Genomic DNA, 19,702 nt, shown 5'->3' with positions numbered 1-19,702 from the left:
TGAGAGACAATAATGGACTCTCCCAGGATGGGAATAACGCCACAACAAAGTGCGGGTGAGCGTAAATGGGAGTTTATCAATCAGAATAGGGTATGCAAAGAACTCTGCAAACTGAGAGCGCTCTGACTGACAATAGCAAAGACAGGCGTATATATTTACAAAGAACGTCATCAGAACCTACATACTATAGGGGGCACAAGTTCATGGGGATTGGGTGGTGACGACTAGCTATAGGTGCTGTTGCGATGTGGTTGGCCGTGGCTGGAGGACGTCACTGGTTAGCTTCGTGGGTTGGGCTGGGCCTGGCAGGTCAGCTAGGTTCATCCGGGCGGTGTTGTGCCACTGTGGCCAGTGTCAGAGATGAATGTCTTTACCTGACTTCTTTGCCCTAGGCCATGCACACCGCAGTCATTCAACCATTTGCAATATTATCTTCCTTAGTAAATCTTCCAATAGGTTATTCTACAGGTTAATGCAACACAGGAGGAATGCACCTAGAGTGGGGTTTGTTGGCGATTTATCAATACATGGTTACCAGCGTCCTGTTGACCGGGTACCATAGGTCGTGGGGTTGGGTCTCGGGGCATGGGACGGCGGTCCATGTCATCATGTCTTGTCATTATGGATGTGTTGCTGTAATGTTGCTATAATATTGGATGTCCTAATTTTACAGGGGCCATTACCCTAAGGTGAGCCGGTGGGTCGTGGAGCTTAAGAAAGGGCGCCTCTGGATTTGTGTTTTCAGGCTGAGGTTTACTGTTGGGTTGTAAATAATACAGGTGGCGGGCCGTGGCCGTGGGTGCTGCAGGGGGAACTACAAATCTTTGAAGCGGCTCCAGCCGAGTTGGGGGAGGTGGAGCAGCGCGGCACAGGCCTCTGCTTTTTCGTCTGGCAGGCTTCGCTGGGAGGGAGGGGGAATGTCCTTGCATGTGCTCACAAAGGTGTTTTCCTCGTGTGTTGCCGATTTTAAGTGGAAGAAGCATAAACATTCAAATAATACACAGTACTAAGTAACCATTTTCGTGCACTCTTTACACAAGCCCTCAATATGGTTGCATTTGTCTTTTCTTTGCACTCTAGCAGCATTAGTTCGGTTATGGCGCGGGACCGTGGGGTGTAATCTTTTCAGTGAAACACATAACAAAAAAACCCCGGGACGCTTTTACTATTTGCGCATAACTGCAGGGATGTGGGTGCTTCATTCCTAATGTCATATGAGCACACATTCTGCCATATTTATACATTTTACAGGTTTTTTAGTCAAAGAGGTTGTGGAGAGAACGCTTCCATTGCAGGTAGTTTTCTCATTAGTATTTGGGAACTTTGCTTTTATCAAATGACCATTTTACAGTTCTTTTTCCACCCAGGCCCTGCTGGCCGGGTCATGCTGGGAGCAGCGATACACTGCGGAAGGTGAAATGTTACAGTGTTGGTATCTTACACTAGCTCATGTCTGTCTTGTTCGTGGGAACGGGCTCTCAGTGGATCTGCCAGAGAGCTGTGGCCACAGGGATAATTGAAACTCTCCAAAGGTGGGGGCCGCGCTGCGGTGCGCAGGGCTCAAACCATCTTCATTAGACAAAATGGTTTCCGAGGCCTAGCTAAATTCAGCAGGTTTGGTCAAGGTCTTCGGCAGGTACCCACCCACCACCTGGGCCCTGGTGGTAGGGAGGGGACCCCTGACGAGCCATGGCCCTCACCGGGGGAGAGGATGCATGGGAGGGGGGTCTTTTGGACCAATCCTCCCCTACACTTTCTAGACCCAGCACACACTATCTTACACTAGGGTGCTGGAAGGGTTACTTAGTATCCCCTTTGTCTAGTTTCTCATGTAACATTTTTGTTAGCCTTTCATCAATGAATGGCTGGTGGCAGTGGTTTACTTTTAACTACCATGATGCGCATTTACCGCGGGCTGTGTTCGCAGCTGCAGTAAAGCACCCAAGGGTGCCATTTTTGTCAAAATGGCCCTGGTCTTCTTTTTTTGCCATTTCTTTGTGGAAAGGTTCTTCTTGAGATTTACTCTGCGCGCCAAACCAGGTTTGGTCCCTTTGTTCGTTTTGCCTTTAGCGGGATTCACGAGTGAAGCCCTCCTCTGGCTCCAGGGTGTCTGGCAGGGGCAGGAAGCGAGGGAGGTGCCAGAAACTCCCTGTGCTTAGTCTCCTAGGAGACAGGAATGCACTTTGTTGATTGGCCGGGTAGCTGTCTGGCAAGGACAGCCACCCTGCTGGAAGCAGGACTGACCGAGCCTGAGCCACGTCAACAGTGTGCTGGACCCCAGATGCAAGGAAAGCCCATCTCAGCAGCCAAGAGTCTGCAGTGTTGCGATTTGCTTAGACGTGAGGAGCAGAAACCGCAAAGTGCCACTGAATAGAAGTTGGTCTTTTTCTGTTGCCGATCGTCCCGTTGCAATGCAGGAGTCCTCCAGACATCCTCCCTCTTGTCCCCACGACTAAGGCCTAGGAACACAGGATCTGCAGAGCTGCACAGGAACTGAAGCCAGCCAAAGCCCTTTTCTTCTAACCAAAGGTACTGTACAGTCTAATAGAACTTACCTCTTGTTGTGTAACTGTACTTGTTCTCAGTGGAGACTTGTTGTGGTTGCATCTATAGAGTTGCTGAGAGCTTCTTTACTTCACAAGCCTAAACAGCGTGTGGCCCTACTTTGATTTCTTCTTTTCACCTCACCTAGACCTTTGCCCAATTGACTTTGGCATAGCCTGGCTCCCTGAATGACTCTTCTTCCCTCTGACTTTGTGTTTGGTCTGCCATCCAGGAAGGGGTTGACTAACTTTGCATTGGAGGGTTTTCAAAAGTACTTAACTGCTTTCAGAGTATTTGTGAGATCGCTTGTGTTCTAAATAACCTTTTTCTTTGACAAACTCTTAAGGTCTGGTTCTAAATGCAACAGTGATATATTAATGTCCACAGTGCCCTAGTTACATACGTCACCTGAGGGTGTAGGAAGTGTCTGTGTGCCATCCCAAAAGGCGATCTACTGATTTAGAAATATTGAGTGAGTGTATTTGCGTGTTACTGTTCTATTACCCCCTCAGAAGAAGGCATACTCAAATTGACTGTTAAATTACTGTTTAATCAAGAAACCTTGTGTGTAAGAGTTTATTTGAATACTTGTCACTGTGAATCTTTGCAACTCCCCAAAGCTCACATTGACCCCTCTTGAGATAAGCCTGGCTGCTCAACACGCTACCAACCTGTGTGGTACAGTTATACCAAAGGTTGGGTTCCTATTGCCAGGAGGTCAGGGTTGTTGTAGTGCACCCAAAGGGTACTGTATACAATCTTGCCTAACACCCAACCTGCAGAGCCAGATCAGTTAAATACATGATGACATCATGCCGAGCAGCGAGTTGATGGTCCTCACCGTGGCGATCTTCAGTGCCAACAGCAGTTGCACCGTGCCCAAAATTTCTGCTATCCTCTCCTCCGATGGAGCCGCCAGGCAGGATACTGTTTTAAGCCTGGACCCCAGGAACAGCACGTTCTGCAATGGAGTCCAGCAGGACTTTGCATAGTTCAGAGAACCCTAGATCAGTAAGCAGACGGAAGGTCCTCTCGGTGTGATCAACAGCAATGTCCCTCGACCTGGCCCGGATGGGCCAGTCGTCAAGGTATGGGTACACGTGAATTCCCAGTAGTCGCATATGGGCCGCCACCAGAGCCAGGACCTTCGTAAAGACTCTGGGCGCAGACTTAAGTCCGAAGGGGAGAGCCTTGAACTAGTAGGGCTTCCCTTGTACAACGAAGCGCAGGAACTTGCAATGATTTTCTTGAATGGGGACGTGTATGTACGCGTCCCCCAGATCCAATGACTTAAAGTCTTCCTCCTCCAGTTGGCCGAGCACGTGCTGCAACGTGACCATCCTGAAGTTCTGGGACTTGATGTATTTGTTGAGTCGACATAGATCGAAAATGGGCCTCCAGCCTCGGTCTTATTTCTTACTAGAAAGTATCTTGAGTAAACCCTGGTGTCGCTTCGGAACCAGCTCTATTGCCCCTTTTCTTAACATGGCCAGAACCTCTAGCACCAGCTGAGATGTGGTGTTCCTGCCGAGCCGCTGGTGGTATTCGCTGACACTTTCTTTGAAGCTCCAAAGTGTGTCCGTGGGCCAGAGCATCCAGCACCCATCGATCAGTGGAAATGTTTTCCCACACGCTGACTAAGTTCGCCAGCCGGCCTCCCACTGGGGTGCAGCGGTGGGGGCCCGACATCCCGGCCGTATCAGTCCTGCTTGGAGGCCGGCACGCCGCTCCACCCTGGGAGCCTTGAGGACGACGGCAGCCACCTACAAAGGTGCAACGAGGATCATCTGGCGCCTTCTGAGCTGATTGACTCGAAGAAGCAACAGCGGGAACGCATACAGAAACTGGCCGTCCCAGGAGAATGAGAATGCGTCCCTCATGTTCCCTGGCTGGGGAAACCTGCTGGCGAACCTCTGGCACTTGGTGTTCGCTGCCGTTGCAAACAGATGTATCTGGGGATTGCCCCATTTGTCGAACAGGTTGTCCACTTGATCCTGCCGAAGCTCCCACTTATGGCAATAGCGTAGCTCCCTGCTGTGAGAGTTGGCGACAGTGTTCTTTACTTCTGCTAGGTGGTGAGGAACATACCCTGGACGACGGCCCAGTGCCACAAGTCCTGCGCCTCCCTGGAGAGCGCCGGGGATCTGGTGCCCCCCCCTACTTCCGGATGTAAAACATTGTGGTGGTATTGTCCGTGAAGGTCCTCACCACTTTGCCCTTGAGGAACGGCAGAAGCGACTTGAGCACCGCCAGTTGCTCCTGTATGTTTTATGTGCGGAGTCGGCAGCCACAGGCCTCTGGCGTGAAGACGTCCGGTGTGGGCTTCCAGAGATGCATCTGTCGTGACTGTCTTCTGGTATGGGGGCTCTGGAAATGTGCCCCTAGAGATATTGACATGCATGCCCCATCTGATCGCTCATTAGAACTCCTTGTTGAGGGCGATCTTGTCCTGGAAGCTTCCGGACACCTAGACCTAACCGGCATCTAGGAACTCCTGCAATGGGCGCATCCGCAGCCTGCAGATCCGAATCAGTTAAATTCACAATGACATCATGCCGAGCAATGACTTGATGGTCCTCACTGTGGTGATCATCAGTGCCAACAGTCGTTGCACCTTGCCCAAGATGGATGATATTCTCTCCTCCAGTGACGCCAGGCATAACACATGTTGAGCTTGGAACCCAGGTACAGAGCATCCTGTGATGGAGTTAAGCAGGACTTTGCATAGTTCACCAAAAACCCCAGATCCGTCAGCTGCCGAATGGTCCGCTCTGTGTTCGACAGCGATGTCCCTTGACTTGGCTCTGATGAGCCAGTCATCCAGGTAGGGGTAGATGTGGATCCCTTGCAATCGCAGATGGGTCGCACTTGGTGAAGACTCTGGGCGCCGACTTCAGCCCGAATGGAAGGGCCTTGAACAGATAATATTTTCCCTGAACGACGAAGCGCAGGAACTTGCGGTGTCCTTTTGTGAATGTGGAAGTATGTGTCCTCCAGATCCAACGACCACAGAAAATCCCCTTCCTCCAGCTGGCCGAGCACGTGCTGCAGCATGACCATCCTGAACTTCTGGGACTTTATGTATTAGCTGAGCTGTCGTAGGTCGACAATGGGCCTCCAGCCCCGGTCTTTTCTTACGAGGAAGTACCTTGAGTATACTCTGGAGCCCCGGAGTCGCCGTGGAACCAGCTCTATCGCCCCCTTCTGTAACCTGGCCCAAACCTCCAGCAGCAGCTGAGGGGTGTGGTTTTCCTGCGGAGCCACCAGTGGTATTCACAGACACATTGGTTGGAATTCTAAGGTGTCTGTGGGCAAGAGCATCCAGCACCCATCTGTCGGTGGAGATGGTCTCCCACACGCCTATGAAGTTTGCCAGCCGGCCTCCCACCGGGGTGTGTAGGTGGCCACCCAACGGTCCCTGACGACGACTACCTCCGCTCCCGAAGGACTTGAGCGGCCCCTGTTGGCTTCCTGGGGCGTGGAGCGGGAGGCCTGCGGTAAGAGATGAATCTCTGTCGAAACCTTTCGGTGACCTGAAGGACTTCCGTCCTGAGGAACGATAGGACATCCGTCGTTGCTGCAGCGTGCCTAGGGCACATGCCGTCTGTGTCGGCCTTGATGGCCTGGAGGGATTCTTCCACCGTCTTCGCGAACAGGTTGTCCCTGTCAAAGGGCATGTCCAAAACCCTTGTCTGGACCTCCTGCCTCAAGTTGGTGGCCTTGAGCCAGCCACGACGACCGATTCCATTTCCCATTTGGCGGTAACCCGTGTCCGCGATGTCCAGGGCCACCATGATGGCGTGGTCCGACGGCACTTCGCCTTCTTGAGATTTCCAAAGCTTCGACCCATTTGTCATCGGGGAGGAAGTCCAGCAGTGGGGCCAATTTGAACCACAGCTCCGGATCATATCTAGCCATGATCAAGAGGGCGCTGGCAGCCTTGATCGTGGTCGCCGCAAAGTAGATAACCTTTCTACCCATGGAATCCAACTTCTTTATCTTGTTGTCCGGAGGGGTGGAGGAGGAAGATGATGTAGAGCCCGACTACTTTTTCCTGACGGCTGCCGAGACCACCAGCAATGGCTGATACCGCAAGCACTTGGGTGCAGAGTCCGGCGCCCAGTACTTCTTCTCTAGCCGGTGTCCCTTTGTTGGGGCTGTAGAGGGTTTCTTCATCGCCAGCCCGTCGTCCCAAACATCGTCCATGAGAGGGACCAAAAGGATGGTCTTCCTCTTCACCTCCCGAGCGCTGATATAAGAATTCTTCCATCTCTTCCAGCATGAGCTGGAACAGCTCTGAAGCTTAGCCGATCATCGCATGGAAGGACCCCACCTCATCCTGTGGAGAGACTCTGGGAGGAGGTGACGGGAGGTTGCCAGTTGTCGCCGTGTCAGTTTCCCTCAGGGGAGAGTGGGGCGATGGAGAAGGGGGTGAAGGGTGGCATGGAGGCGTAGGTTGCCTCCCCTCTTCTTGACAGGTTGTTCCCCCAGTGTCAATGGGTCCGCCGGAGCTGGCACCGCGGGAGGAGTGGGCACTCGGGTCGCCGGGATCCTCCTCTGTATCCCCGACAGCGGAGTGTGGAGGGTGGAGAGAATGTCAAGTGAAATATCTCTAGGCGGTATCTGGGGTGCAGGAACGTTGGGTGCTGCGGCCTCGTCCAGCGCCCCTAATCGTCGCATCCGTGGACGGTATCCCCGTTGTCGCCTGTGTCGTTGGGTGAGTCTCCCTCATAGTCATCGCCCTCCTGGATGGTGTGGACTGAGATGATCTCATCCTCATCAGCCGAAGAAATGTCTGTACCCTGTAGGCCTTTGATGCCACCCCCTTTTCTTCGGGTCCAGAGGGGTCGGTCTCCGGCTGAGGTCCGGCATCCTCTTTTCTGGGGTCTTACAGGCATGCACGAAGCCTCCCATCCTGGGAGGAATAGATACCCTGGCTGTTGCCGGGGCAACCTGCGGATCTGCCCCTACGGCCTTCGAAAGCGACACCACCACAACCACCTCTAGGGAGGACTACTGCTTTGCATGGTACACCTGTGCCTTCACGGAAAGGCTAGTCCCCTTGTCCGGTGTGGCCTTTTCCTTCCTGGCCGTGTCAGACCCCTTGTCTACCTTGGCCTTTTGTCGCGGGCGGGTTGCACACCAGACTCTTCCTGGCCTTCTCCTGCTTGGCCTTCTCCGAATTCTCTATCAACTTCCCCGAGGTAGTTGACTTCCTCTTGGGCGACGATCCAGAGTGGTAGCAGGAGATCGATGCTGATGGAGATGACGATCGCACCCTGACCTTCTCGGGACCTGCAGCAGCGGCGTGCCCCCGACGGAAGGGGATTCGCAGTACTTGGCCTTGTTGGGCCCCCACGGATACGGTGTCCTCAAAGGTCTTAGAAGCCCGCTCAGGCTTACCGGATCTGGGAGAGGTGCATGCCCCTGGGTGGCAACCTGGGTAGAGGCTTTGGACTGCAACCACGCTTCCAAACGCTGGTGTTGATCCCTCAACGTGCGCTTCGAGAAGCCACGGCAAAACGCACAATCTTCCTCCTTGTGTGTCGGGTGCAAGCAATACAGGCACTGGGAATGCTTGCCGTCCATGTACACATTCCGCAAACCACATTCGGAGTAGAGCTTGAAGAGGGAGGCGCTGTCCATATTCTCCTCCGACATGATCCACGCGGTGTAGGCCTGAAAAGTCTTCTGGAAGCCTCCAAGAAGAACACTTGGTGAAAACAGTCCTTGAGGGGCGCTGATAAAAATCCGAAAACGGGTCCCGTTAGTCGGATGGATGATCGATGGAACACAGGGGCTCGATTGACCAAAAAAGTTTAACTCTCAAAAAGCTCAGAGCAAAGCGTGGACTCCCACCACTTGAACGTGCAGTAAAAATCTAAAGATGTCTGCCAAAGGAGGGGCTTAGGTAGAGGAAGCCCTTGGCAGGTGACAGTATGTCCTGGGGCAGTATGACCCAGATTTCAGTGATTGTTTTTTAGGAGAAAGACAGTTTGGAAACGAAATTGAAACTTTTTTTTCGATTACCAAGGATTTCCAGCCTGATGGGGAGGAAAATTCATGAACATGTGAATCCATGCCAGACCCATGCTGGAGAACAGTTACAGGTTAGTAACTTGTTCCTTCAATCAAGAAAAGGTATTTAAACCTTAAGAGGAATCTAAGGGATTTCTCATTAACACTGCACTGCAGGTGCTGTGTGTCGCCATACAAAAAGCCGATGCCTTTTGGAGTTTCAGACTCCAAAAACTGTGAAACACAAAATCCAAATCTGGTAAAAATACATGAGTGAGTGAGAAAAAGGTCCCTCACTCCAGGGTTAAAATTAGTCTTAAGTCCAACAAAAGAGCTGGGGGTCTCTAAGGTTGAAGGGAATTTGCACAGGAATAAAACTTCTCCCTAACACTGGAGAAGAGGATGCCGTCTCTGAGCCCAGCTCTGACCCCTCAGGGTGCAAAAGGGGGAAAGGGGCGGGGGGCGAAAAAGTCCCAGGGCATGGAAGTTACCTCCACAGACTGGGACCTGGACTCCCTGTACACCGTCCACGAGGACGACAATGGCGCAGGGCCTTCGTGTTCCGATCACGCCAGCTCAGCCGAGGGATGCATCCCTAGACCTCCCATCGAACCTGCACACTTTGGTATCAGAAATCCAGAGAAGGATGCTGCTGGCCCCGCTCCCTGCATTAGCCTCTGGCTAAGAGGAAGCACTGTCCAACGCCCCGCCCTTTTGGCCTCCACATCCGCGTTGGGCATCCTCCCCGTCCCTCCGGTGACAGCGACGACAGTCGACGATATCGTCACGGTGGTTGGATATCCGCAGCCTAGGGTGCCCTACCAGATGAGTTTGGGTAGTTTCATTCTATGGTTGCCAAAGCTTCTGAGCTTTTCCAGCTTGCGCCCAAGGAGACAAGGAGGGTTTTGTGCACCATTGGTGCGAGGCCAAAAGGAAGACCATTGTGGTGTCCCCCTGCTGGACGACGTGTGGGTGGAGGGTCTGGCCCTCTTGAAGAACCCTTGCAAGGCCGCGGCCAAGCTGCATAGGCTGCAGACAAAGTACTATGTGCTGCAGTCCGCACCCTGGTGCCTATGTTCGCAATCATCGCCAGACTGTGGTTTCAGCGACCGCAAGGAAAAGGTCTTCGATCCCTTCCTTGTTGTCCCCGGTCCCTCTGGACATTGTGGGGAAGAAGTTGAACGCCATGGGAAGGAAGGTTATTTATTTACACTGCAGTGTCAATTATCAAGGCGGCCAACACACTGGCGATCCCGGACAGGTATGGCTGGGAGCTGCAGTACAAGCTGGGGCTGATTTCTGTAGTTCCTCCCTAACGACAAGAGGATGGAGGTGGCTTCGCGCCATTCCATCGGTGGTGCTGGACATCGCCGACACAGGGTTTTGGCAGATGGGGAACGGTGTCTGCCTCAGTCGTCAAGGCTGACTGAAGGCCACAAAGTTCAACCAGAAGGTCCAGACGAGAGTGTTCGACATGCCGTTCGATGGAGGTAACCTCTTTGGGAAGGCAGTCGACTAGTCCCTGCAGGCCATCAAGGTGGACACAGACGGCCCGTGCCCTGGGCACTCTTCAATCAACACTACTCTTTATTTCATTCGTTCAGAGGGAAGTCGGGCAGATCGACAACCTTTCTCCTCGGCGTACTGCCAGGCCATCAAGGTCCATAACCCAGGAAGCCTACATAGGTCTTTCCAAGGCCTATGGTGGTGGTGGTCGGCGCTGCTGCCTGCCATGTCCCTCAAGGCAGGATACTGGCACCAAAGCAAGACGAACCGGCCAGGACGTCAGGCCCCCACCCATGCAGCCCGGTGGGAGGCCAGCTGACTGGGTTCATCGATTGGAAGATCATTTCCACCGACAGACGGGTGCTAGATACTCTTGCCCAAGGACATACCCTGGAGTTTGAGCACAGGTGTCCGTGGATCCCTCCAGTGGTCCGACAGGAACAGCACATCCCTCAACACTTGGAGGAGGTGCAGGACATGCTACAAAAATTGGCGATAAAGCTAGTCCCACAATGACTCTGGGGCTACTGAGTCTATTCCAGATACTTTTTAGTCAAAAAGAAAATGGGGGGTGGGGTGGGTAGAGGCCCATTCTAGACCTGCGTCTTCTCAATAAGTACCTCAAGTCACAAAAATTGAGGATGGTAACGTTGCAGGACTTGCTCGGCCAACTGGAGGAAGGAGACTTCTTGACGTTGCTGGATATGGAGGATGCCTACTTCCAGGTCCCCATTCACAGGAAGCACCAAAAGTTCCTATGCTTTGTAGTGCTGGGACGGCACTACCAGTTCAAGGCCCTCCCCTTTGGCCAGAAGTCGGCCGCCAGGGTGTTCACGAAGTGCCTAGCGCCAGTGGTGGACCATCTGCGTCTACGGGGGATACACGTGTACCCGTACCTCGATGACTGGCTCATCGGGGCCAGTTCGTGAGAGATTGCCGTCGGACACACTGAGATGACCGTCCTGCTGCTGACTGATCTGGGATTCTCCATAGCACTGTTCCTAGGAGCCAGACTCAACACTGTCTCCTGCCTTTCGTCGCTTTCGGAGGAGAGAGTAAAGGCCATGCTGGGGAAAGTTTAACAGATGTTGGCACTGAAGACCTCCACAGTGCAGATCAAGTCTCTGCTCGGCATGATGTCGTCTTGCATCTGCCTTATCCACCTCTGCAGGTTACAAATGCAACTTCTTCAGGAATTCCTGGATGCTCGCTGGATACAGGTGTCCGGAAGCTTTGCGACAAAGACAAAAAGAAGTAGAACTGCTACCTTCCAGGTTCCTACCCAATTTTTGTCAGTAAATGGAACAAATGGAAATCGGGGAGCCTGGTTTGGTTGTACTAATGGAATAAATCCCTAAGTTAGTAACCCAAAAGTTTGTCCAGAAAGAAGAAAGGTCGAATAAGGAAACTCACACGTGTCAAAGGTTGTGAACATAAAAGGTTTGTATTGAAACAAAAATAACATCAAAGAAACACATTTGGAAACAATATGTATGAGACAAATTTCAATAATCTAGACAACGAATAACTTAGTTGGATACAAAAGAATATTAAGGAAACATTTGAAAGCAATATGTGTAAAAACAAATTTCAATAATCTAGACAACAATAGCTTAATGAAGTACATGAAAAAGATGTCCATTCAGGCCTTTTAGAGCTTACTGAATGGAAAGTAATTAAGCGTAACCCGAGGGGGGAAAATATTCACAAATGGTTCTGGGTTTAGAACATGCTCCGTGTATAGTACATGTAGGAGTCGAAAAGGTTTATTGGACCTGTAGGCATCTAGGTCCTGGAGTTGCTTCTATCCACGGAAGCATCTCATCTTGCAGGTGCCAACGTGACAGGGGGAACTGGGTCAGCTTGTGGAATACAATTGCTGGCCTGAGGATGTTTATTAAGTAGGTACTAATCGAACATATGGATCAATACAGCCCCCTTGCACATAGTACACGTTTCGGCGGAAGAATGGTCCCATTAGGAAATGCTTCTGAGGGACACATTTTGTTCTACATGAACCGCCTTCATCAGGGCAAATGGGTGGCCCCTGTAGCAAGAAGATAAAAATTAAAGAAACAAAAAAAGGAAAAAATCAATGTTAAGTCCTTGTGTGTCGAGACCCTAATTCTTTCTGGACATAACTGGGTTAAATTAGTAACAAACAAAATAAATTATGCAACGAACCGAGTGTTCGAATTCTTAAGAAACCTGAATTTAGTGGGTGGGCAAGCCTGGAAGTAAACTACGTGAGTGCAAGGGATTGCAACTGTAATCTATCTGTAGTGGTTGGAAGACATGCCTAACTCACCACAGAAACCTTGAAGTGAATCTCACTGTAGGGCAGGCACTTTGCGGACAACATCCCGCTCGACTAGGAGTTCCGTCGGGCGATAAGGTAGTGGGGAGATCTCTCCAACATTGCCCGGGGGCACAGGATTTCAAAACTCTCCATAACAGGAACGGTCACCACAGACTCCTCTCTGGCGGGCTGGGGAGCCCACACCGGATGTCTGCACACCAGAGGCCTGTGACAGCCAGAGGAGAAGGATCTCCACATCAATATCCTGGAGCTACTGGCAGTGTTCTTGGGCCCTTAAGTCATTCCTTCCGTGAAGGGCAAGGTGGTGAGGATCTTCATGGACAACACCACGATGTGTTACATCAGGAAGCAGGGGGGCACTAGATCCTCAGTGTGCTCCATGTGGCACTGGGCCATCTGAGAATAGATGTTCCTCATCTGCTTTCACCTGGCGGAAGTCAAGAACACCATCGCCGACTCCCTCCAGTAGGGAGGTGCGCTCCTGCCACGAGTGGGAACTTCAGCAGAACCAAGTGGACTGCATCTTCAGCAAGTGGGGCCGGCCCCAGATCGATCTGCTTTCAACTGCGGCGAAATCTAAATGCCAGTTGTTTGCCAGCAGATTCCACCAACCATGGAGCCTGAGGGACGCGTTCTCCTTCCTGTGGGAACGCCTGTTTCTGCACAAGTTTCCTCAGTTGCCTATCCTGCTATGAGTTATAAACCCACTCACAAAGTGTCGATACAGGATGATGCGCATCGCCCTGGCGTGGCCGAGGCAGCTTTGGTACCCGGACCTAATCAACTTGTCAGTGGAGCCTCCAGTCAAGCTGCCAGTAGTTCTGGATCTTCTCACCAGAGAAGGATGTGCAATCTTGAATCACGACCCAGGATCACTGGACTGGAGGGCTTGACTCCTGAAGCCCTAGAGTTTTGAGGATACGAGTTGCCACCGGACTGCAGAGTGATCCTTGCCAAGGCCAGAGTGTCGTCGACTTTGCAGTGCTACGGTCTCAAGTGGAACCGATTTTCTACACTGTGCCGTTCGCAGATCACTTCCCTAAGGGTCACGGCCCCGCAGATTCTAACATCCTTGTTATCCTTGGATAAGGCCAGACCGGCACACGCCTCGATCAAGATGCTTATGGCGGCTATCTCCCGCTACACCAGGTCTCCAGGAAGATCTTCCCTTTGGTTTCACCGACGCAACAAAAAGTTCCTGAAAGGTCTGTTTCAATCTTTCCCGCCGGTGAAGGCTACCGCCCTGGCGCGGGAACTCAAAGTGGTGCTGACGAGACTCATGGGGGTGAGGGGGCCTCTTCGAGTCTATGCATCAGGCCCATCTCTAGTTCTTCTCGTGGAAAATGGTTTTCTTTGTGGCCGTCACCTCAAACAGCCATATCTGAATTTCCACAAGTCGAGGGTGGTGCTGCGGACGCACCCCTCTTTCATGCTGAAGGTTCCGTTGGATTTCCATCTCAACGAGCATTTAGTGTTAAGTGTTTTTCCCGAAGCCTTTGTCACCAGCTGAAAGGGCCTTGCACTTGCTGGAAGTCGCTTGTGCCCCGAGGTTCTACGTGGCACGCATGAACTTTGGTCCTGTGAACCATGGGAAGGACTTGTCCAAGGCTTCCATCTCAAGGTGACTCTCCGGCTTCATCACGCACTGTCATCGGGTGGCAAATCGACCTCTGCCCGGCTGTCTGAGAGCCCACTCCACCAGCGTGATCGCTGCGACAATGGTGTTCATATTTGGTGTGCCCCTGCTGGACATCTGCAGGGCTGCTAGATGGAGGTCCATGTGCACCTTCATGAGGTTCTACTGCGTCAACAGGGATTCCAGAGAGCAGTCCAGAGTCAGCCAAGCAGTGCTACGCAACCTGTTCACTTGAGGTGAGTCTGTTCCAAAGTTAAGACTAATTGCTTTGTTGAGCCTTGCCACCTCCTATGGTTGTGTAATGTTTTATTGCTATGTATTAGTTTTTCATGAGCATGGGAGTCCATGCCAGACCCCATGCTGGAGAAGGAACAAGTTACTTACCTGTAACTATTGTTCTCCAGCCTGGGTCTGACATGGATTCACATGCAAACCCTCCCACCTACCCCTCTGCGGCTCTTCTTGGTCATACTGCCACTTTACGTGCTTACCAAATCTGGAGATGGCTGCCAGTGGAGGGGCCTAGGGAGAGGACTGTCATTGGCTGGGAGTATGACACAGGACAGTGATTTGGTTTAGAGGAGAAATACAATGTGAAAGTGAAACTGTAGATCTTTTACTGAGGATTCCCGGCCTGACTGGGAATATTCATGAGCATGTGAATCCATGCCAGACCCATGCTGGAGAACAATGGTTACAGGTAAGTAATTTGTTCCTTCTGGTTTATTTTTTTTCCACTGGAAGGACTAGAAGTGCAGCGCTCGAGCTGAGGTTTCTGCTTGGTCGTTAGCATGTAAGCTTATGCTACAGATATGCTAGTCCTGTGTTGTGTAGGCTTGTCCATGATTAGTTTGAATACAAAATGTCTGAGGGAGAAAAAAAACGGTTATTTTACCGACACTAACTTTCAGTTTCGTCTCTGGCTGACATTTCTTGCAACCTGCCTACCCCAGCCCCTTTACTTACCTGTGCCACCGACTCTGCCATCCCTCGGCGACGCTGGTTCCCTTCATTTACGTGCATTGGAACTGGCGCCACGGGGTCTTTTTCTTTTTTTTCTTTTTCTTTTTTAAACGTTATCATTTAGGCTGCAAGGGACACCCCGATGCGATTGTAGCGAAGAAGGGTGCAGGGCTCCCCTTGTTCACTATAATCGCATTGAATAGTAGATTTGATCAGAATTTTCAGCCGTTTAACTTTTTCGTTCAGCTTAAATTTGTTAAATGGACTGTTTTTTATTTTCTTTAAAAAAAAAAGTTTTTATACATATTCAGTTATGTAGAGCTTAGTGGCTGATGCACATGTCCTTGAATGATGGTCACCCGATCAGGACATGGAGGGCGGGTGTGATGTGCTCTTTAGGGCTAGGAGGAGAGGTTTCTTTGTTGTGATACGGGGCCCCAGGTATAGGGCGTTGGCATAGTCTAAGCGCAAATACAAAGACACTGGTGACCGAGTAGTCAAGGAGAGGGAATGATTTGACTAAGCTGAGTGTTCCGTTTAGGCCCAAAATGTGAAGCTTCTTTGCAGAGTTTATGGATGGAAGTGGTGTCTTTTGACTTAGGATGGCAGTGTGATAACCATGGTGTGGGCAGGAGGTGGAGGGAAGGAGAAAGCAATCAAGACAGATTCAGAAGGGTGTTGAGGCAGAGAATAGGGAGAAAGTCTCGCCCTAGTAAGCTGTGGACTTGGAGCCCATGGATGAATTTAAAGACTAGGTGTATGAATTTGAAACCAGAACAGTTTCTCAAGGAGATCCGGCCAGTCTGGAGTAATCGGGATGTATCTGGCTGTTAAGTGTGTTAAAATTAAAGATACACTCCACCTCTGAGTTAAAGTGATTGGCCTTATGACTGTTGGAGATTAGTCTCAATAATACTACACGTCGCAAGAAAGTCAGTGAGTGTCTGTAAAGAACCTGTAGTAATTTTAAGGTGCCTTATCGCTGTAACCCCTATGAATAATTAAGTGTGCTTTATAATTTATGAAAGGACTTCAAATGCTGTTAAAGAGAATTAGTTAAGATAACATATTTGGAGTGATTGAGCCTTCTTTAAAGGGTCCTAAATTGACATGGTTTTGTGCAAGGCTTTTCCAATTGACTCATTTGATTGTACTCTCATTTTGTACCTAGGAATGGCGTCATGCTCACGGCATGAGATGTCTTGGTATTCCTAATACGGCACATTTTGCAAATGTCACACAGATCGAAGATGCAGTTTCATGTAAGTCAGAGGTTTCTTCTATAGGTTTAAAATTCTGAACGTTTGATAGGTTTGATTTACTTTGTTCAGAAAGAATGTCATAACAGAGCTAAATATGGTTTCACATAGTTGACATAGAAAACAGGACTGAAGTGTGGTTGAATGGTATTCCTGTGCATGATAACATTTCTCGTTCCAGCTTGCATGGGCTGCTTACATTTTTACGACTATCAGTTTCAATGCAGTTTAGGCTGCTCCTTTTTAAGTTTCATTTAATGTCCAAACACCAGTGGGTGAAGTTTCGGGATACGAAAGCAATTCTGAAAAGCAAGTCCTATATGTGTTATTACCCTTCAGAAAAGTACTGCAAACATTTAGGAATGCCACTGTAGACCATTATATAACATCAGCAAAGCCCCTTCCAAATTATAGCCCTCCTGATTGGATAGTTGATTCCAATTAAACGTCTAGACTTTGTGCATGCCTGCTCAGATGTTATTTTATGCCTTTACTTGTGCAGAATTGGCACCTTGCCTTTGGCAAAGGCTATCTTGTTTGGTGGGTAAGATTTTCATGTAAGTGATAAATCTTCCTCACCTGTGTCAACCCTAGAACATTTTGCTGGATTTGGTGATATTTTTTTTGTTCCTTGTTGAGTGGGAATCTTTTTCCCCTTTCACCCAGTCTTTTACTCTCTTGGGGTGGTCGATATTTGTCCCAGTGAGAATAAAGGTCACATTGTGCTTGCCATATTGATGATGAGTGAGGGGGTGGGGTTGATGTTGCCGCCATGTTGCATTTTACATGCATTTAGTATAGTTAATGAGTTGATGCATTTTAGATTTGCGTACAGCAAGCTAACTGTCAAACTACCGATGAAATATAAACACAATATAGGTATGGTATGCCATGTGGTGCCTAGAAGTTGAGCAGCGAGGGGCTTTGCATGCGAGAAAGGAAATTGGTATAAACCACTGAAAAGAGGACTTAATAGTCTTAAAGATGCAGGTACAGACATACACACATGGGGGCCTTCAGGGACATATGCTTGGGACTGTTGGGGTACACTGAGGTGCTGGGGGAATATACAAATCATGAAAACCTGTTACTCATTGTTTAGGGAGGCCGGCCGGCCAGCTTTCTTTGACCAGAGTAATAAACCAGGTGCAAGGGCTGCTTAAGGGCAGAGTGACAAATGATTTTTGGGTTTTGATCAGTTTCTCAGGAGTCTGCAGATTCTGAGGTTTCAGAAAGGAAAGGTTATGGAAAGAAAAAGGTTGGAACAGTTTCTCAGCAAATGTGAGGACAACTAAAATCCTCCACCGACTTCAAGGACAGCCAGCCAATCAGGACTTGGGTGCATTCAGGTGACCAAGGAGACTAAAGACAGGGAGGTTTAGGGCACCTCCCTCACTTCCTGCCCTGCCTCACACACTGGAGCCAGAGGTGGGTTTCAGTGCTGAAGCCCGCCAAAGGCAAAAGGAACAAAAGGCTATTTTGACATAGTGGTCACCCATGGGCGCTATACTGCAGCTGAGGATTCAATTTGCAGTAGAGAATCACTATGGTAGGAAAATTAAACCACTGCCACCAGTTATTTAAAGCAGGGTGGGGTAACATACACATTTTTACATGAGAGAGTATGACAAGGGGCTACTAAGTAACCCCTAGCACTCCACATACGATGGGGTGTGGTGGACCCACTTAGGAAAAATGTAAGAAAAGTCAATTTCACTTTACTATTCTTGGGAACAGTAGTTCACCCAAGAAATGTTATTGAAACCTTGTTAGGCAACGTTTGCAGGCAGTACCCTCTGGGACCACTACACACAACTATGACTACAGGTGTAAGCAAAATCAACCATTGGTATAAGTCTGTACCACACAGTTTTTGGTAGCAAGCTGAGCAGCCAGGCTTATCTCAAGAGGGAATGTGAGCGTGTAATGAGGTTACCCAGAGGTCTACAATTACAAGTATTCAAATAAACTCTTATACTCAAGGTTTCTTGGTAAAACACTTGTTAATTTATTACACAGTCTGTTGGAAAACATTCACTAAAAGGAGGCACTCAATATCACACAAATATCCTACGGAACTTAACACTATCCGGTTCTGAGGCATTTAAACTACTTTGAAGGAGGAGCAAAATGGCATTCAGAGCATTTGAAGTAGGAGCAAAGAGGCATAAGTTATTAAAACGAATAGTAGAGTTACTCTTAAACAGTGCAAATAGTTTGAGTTCACCAGAGGAGTTGGTTCAATGCAATAGGTAGGCCAAAGTCAATGGACTAGAGTCTTGTATAGTCTTGTATAGGTCAAAACGGTTCTGGTAGTTAAACAGAAAAGTCTTTGCCGTGGTTCTCAGAAGTAGTTCATAGAAGAAAGGTTCAAATGTTGGGTCACAAGCTGACTAGGCCTGCACGTTGCCAAAGTTTCGCATACTTTTGCAGTGAGAGTAAGTTCGCTCTGTCGGGTTTTCACAGTACCTTATATTGAAGAAAAAGATGCAGCTGGAGACTTCCGTTTCTGGCAGTTCCTGCATATCTCTCTGTCCCTGAGCCTCAGTCGTGGGGACAAGAGGGAGGATATCGGGGGACTCCTGCACTGCATGGGGACTGGTCACAAAGCTGGCAAATCTTCGATTCCAGTAGCTGTAGTCAAGCACACATACTGTTGTCCTTCTCCCTGGTTATTCGGTTTCCTGCAGCACTCTGAGGAAAATACAACCAGCTCTGAGAATGGTGTGCAGGTGGCTTACGAGTTGATTGGTCCCACAAACTCAAAGGGAGAAATAATCCTTGAAGGGCTTCCCTGTCGAGATGAACTTGGCGATTCAGACCTGCAGCAGGGCTTTACCGTGCAAACCAAAGGTCCAGGAGTTGCAGCTGCCTGCCTCTTCCAGCTCGCCTTCAGTTATTTCGTTCCAGTGGTCGACTCTACCTTCCAAGCGAAGAGACTTGCCTTTTATCCAGTTTCCTCCCATTCATTCCAGCCTAGCTGCCACTCACCCAGCAGGGTGGCTGTTCTTCCCAGATAGTCAGCCTATCACGCCAGAGTGCATTTGGGTCTCCTAGGACAGTAAGCACAGGGAGTTTCGGGCACCTCACTCACTTCCTGCCCACCCCAGACACTCGAGCGCCAGAGGCTGTTTTCAGTCCTGAAGCCCGCAAAAGGCATAGGAACAAAGAAACCAAACCTGGTTTGGCGTGCAGACAAACTCTCTAGGGAGGACCTTTCCGAAAAGAAAGGGCGAAAAAAGTCCACTGGGACCTGTTTAAACAAGGGGGCCTCGGATGTCATCTTGAAAAACATGGCTCCCGCGATTTAACGCTAGCGCTGTTCGTGGTCGGGAAAATTCATGGTAAAACCACTACCACCAGCCATTTTGAGAGGAAAGGAGGTAGCATTTGACTGCTACATGCGTTTCTTGACATAGGGGATACTAAGTAATCCATCCAGCACTCTATTGTAAG

General features: G+C 49.8%; 1 protein-coding gene across 1 annotated transcript in view; it reads left to right on the top strand.

Moving 5' to 3' along the window:
• SF3A3 (splicing factor 3a subunit 3) overlaps positions 1-19,702 on the top strand; it is a 373,604-nt gene that overhangs the window by 281,204 nt on the left and 72,698 nt on the right. Inside the window, exon 15 of the mRNA XM_069622664.1 lies at positions 16,159-16,249. Within this exon, the coding sequence (XP_069478765.1) occupies positions 16,159-16,249 (91 nt within the window). The remainder of the gene's footprint in view (positions 1-16,158; positions 16,250-19,702) is intronic.

This window comes from Ambystoma mexicanum, chromosome 11 (assembly GCF_040938575.1).
Source record: "Ambystoma mexicanum isolate Mex_15411 chromosome 11, UKY_AmexF1_1, whole genome shotgun sequence".
Classification (NCBI taxonomy): Eukaryota; Metazoa; Chordata; class Amphibia; order Caudata; family Ambystomatidae; genus Ambystoma; species Ambystoma mexicanum.
This window is presented reverse-complemented; position numbering and strand designations above follow the sequence as displayed.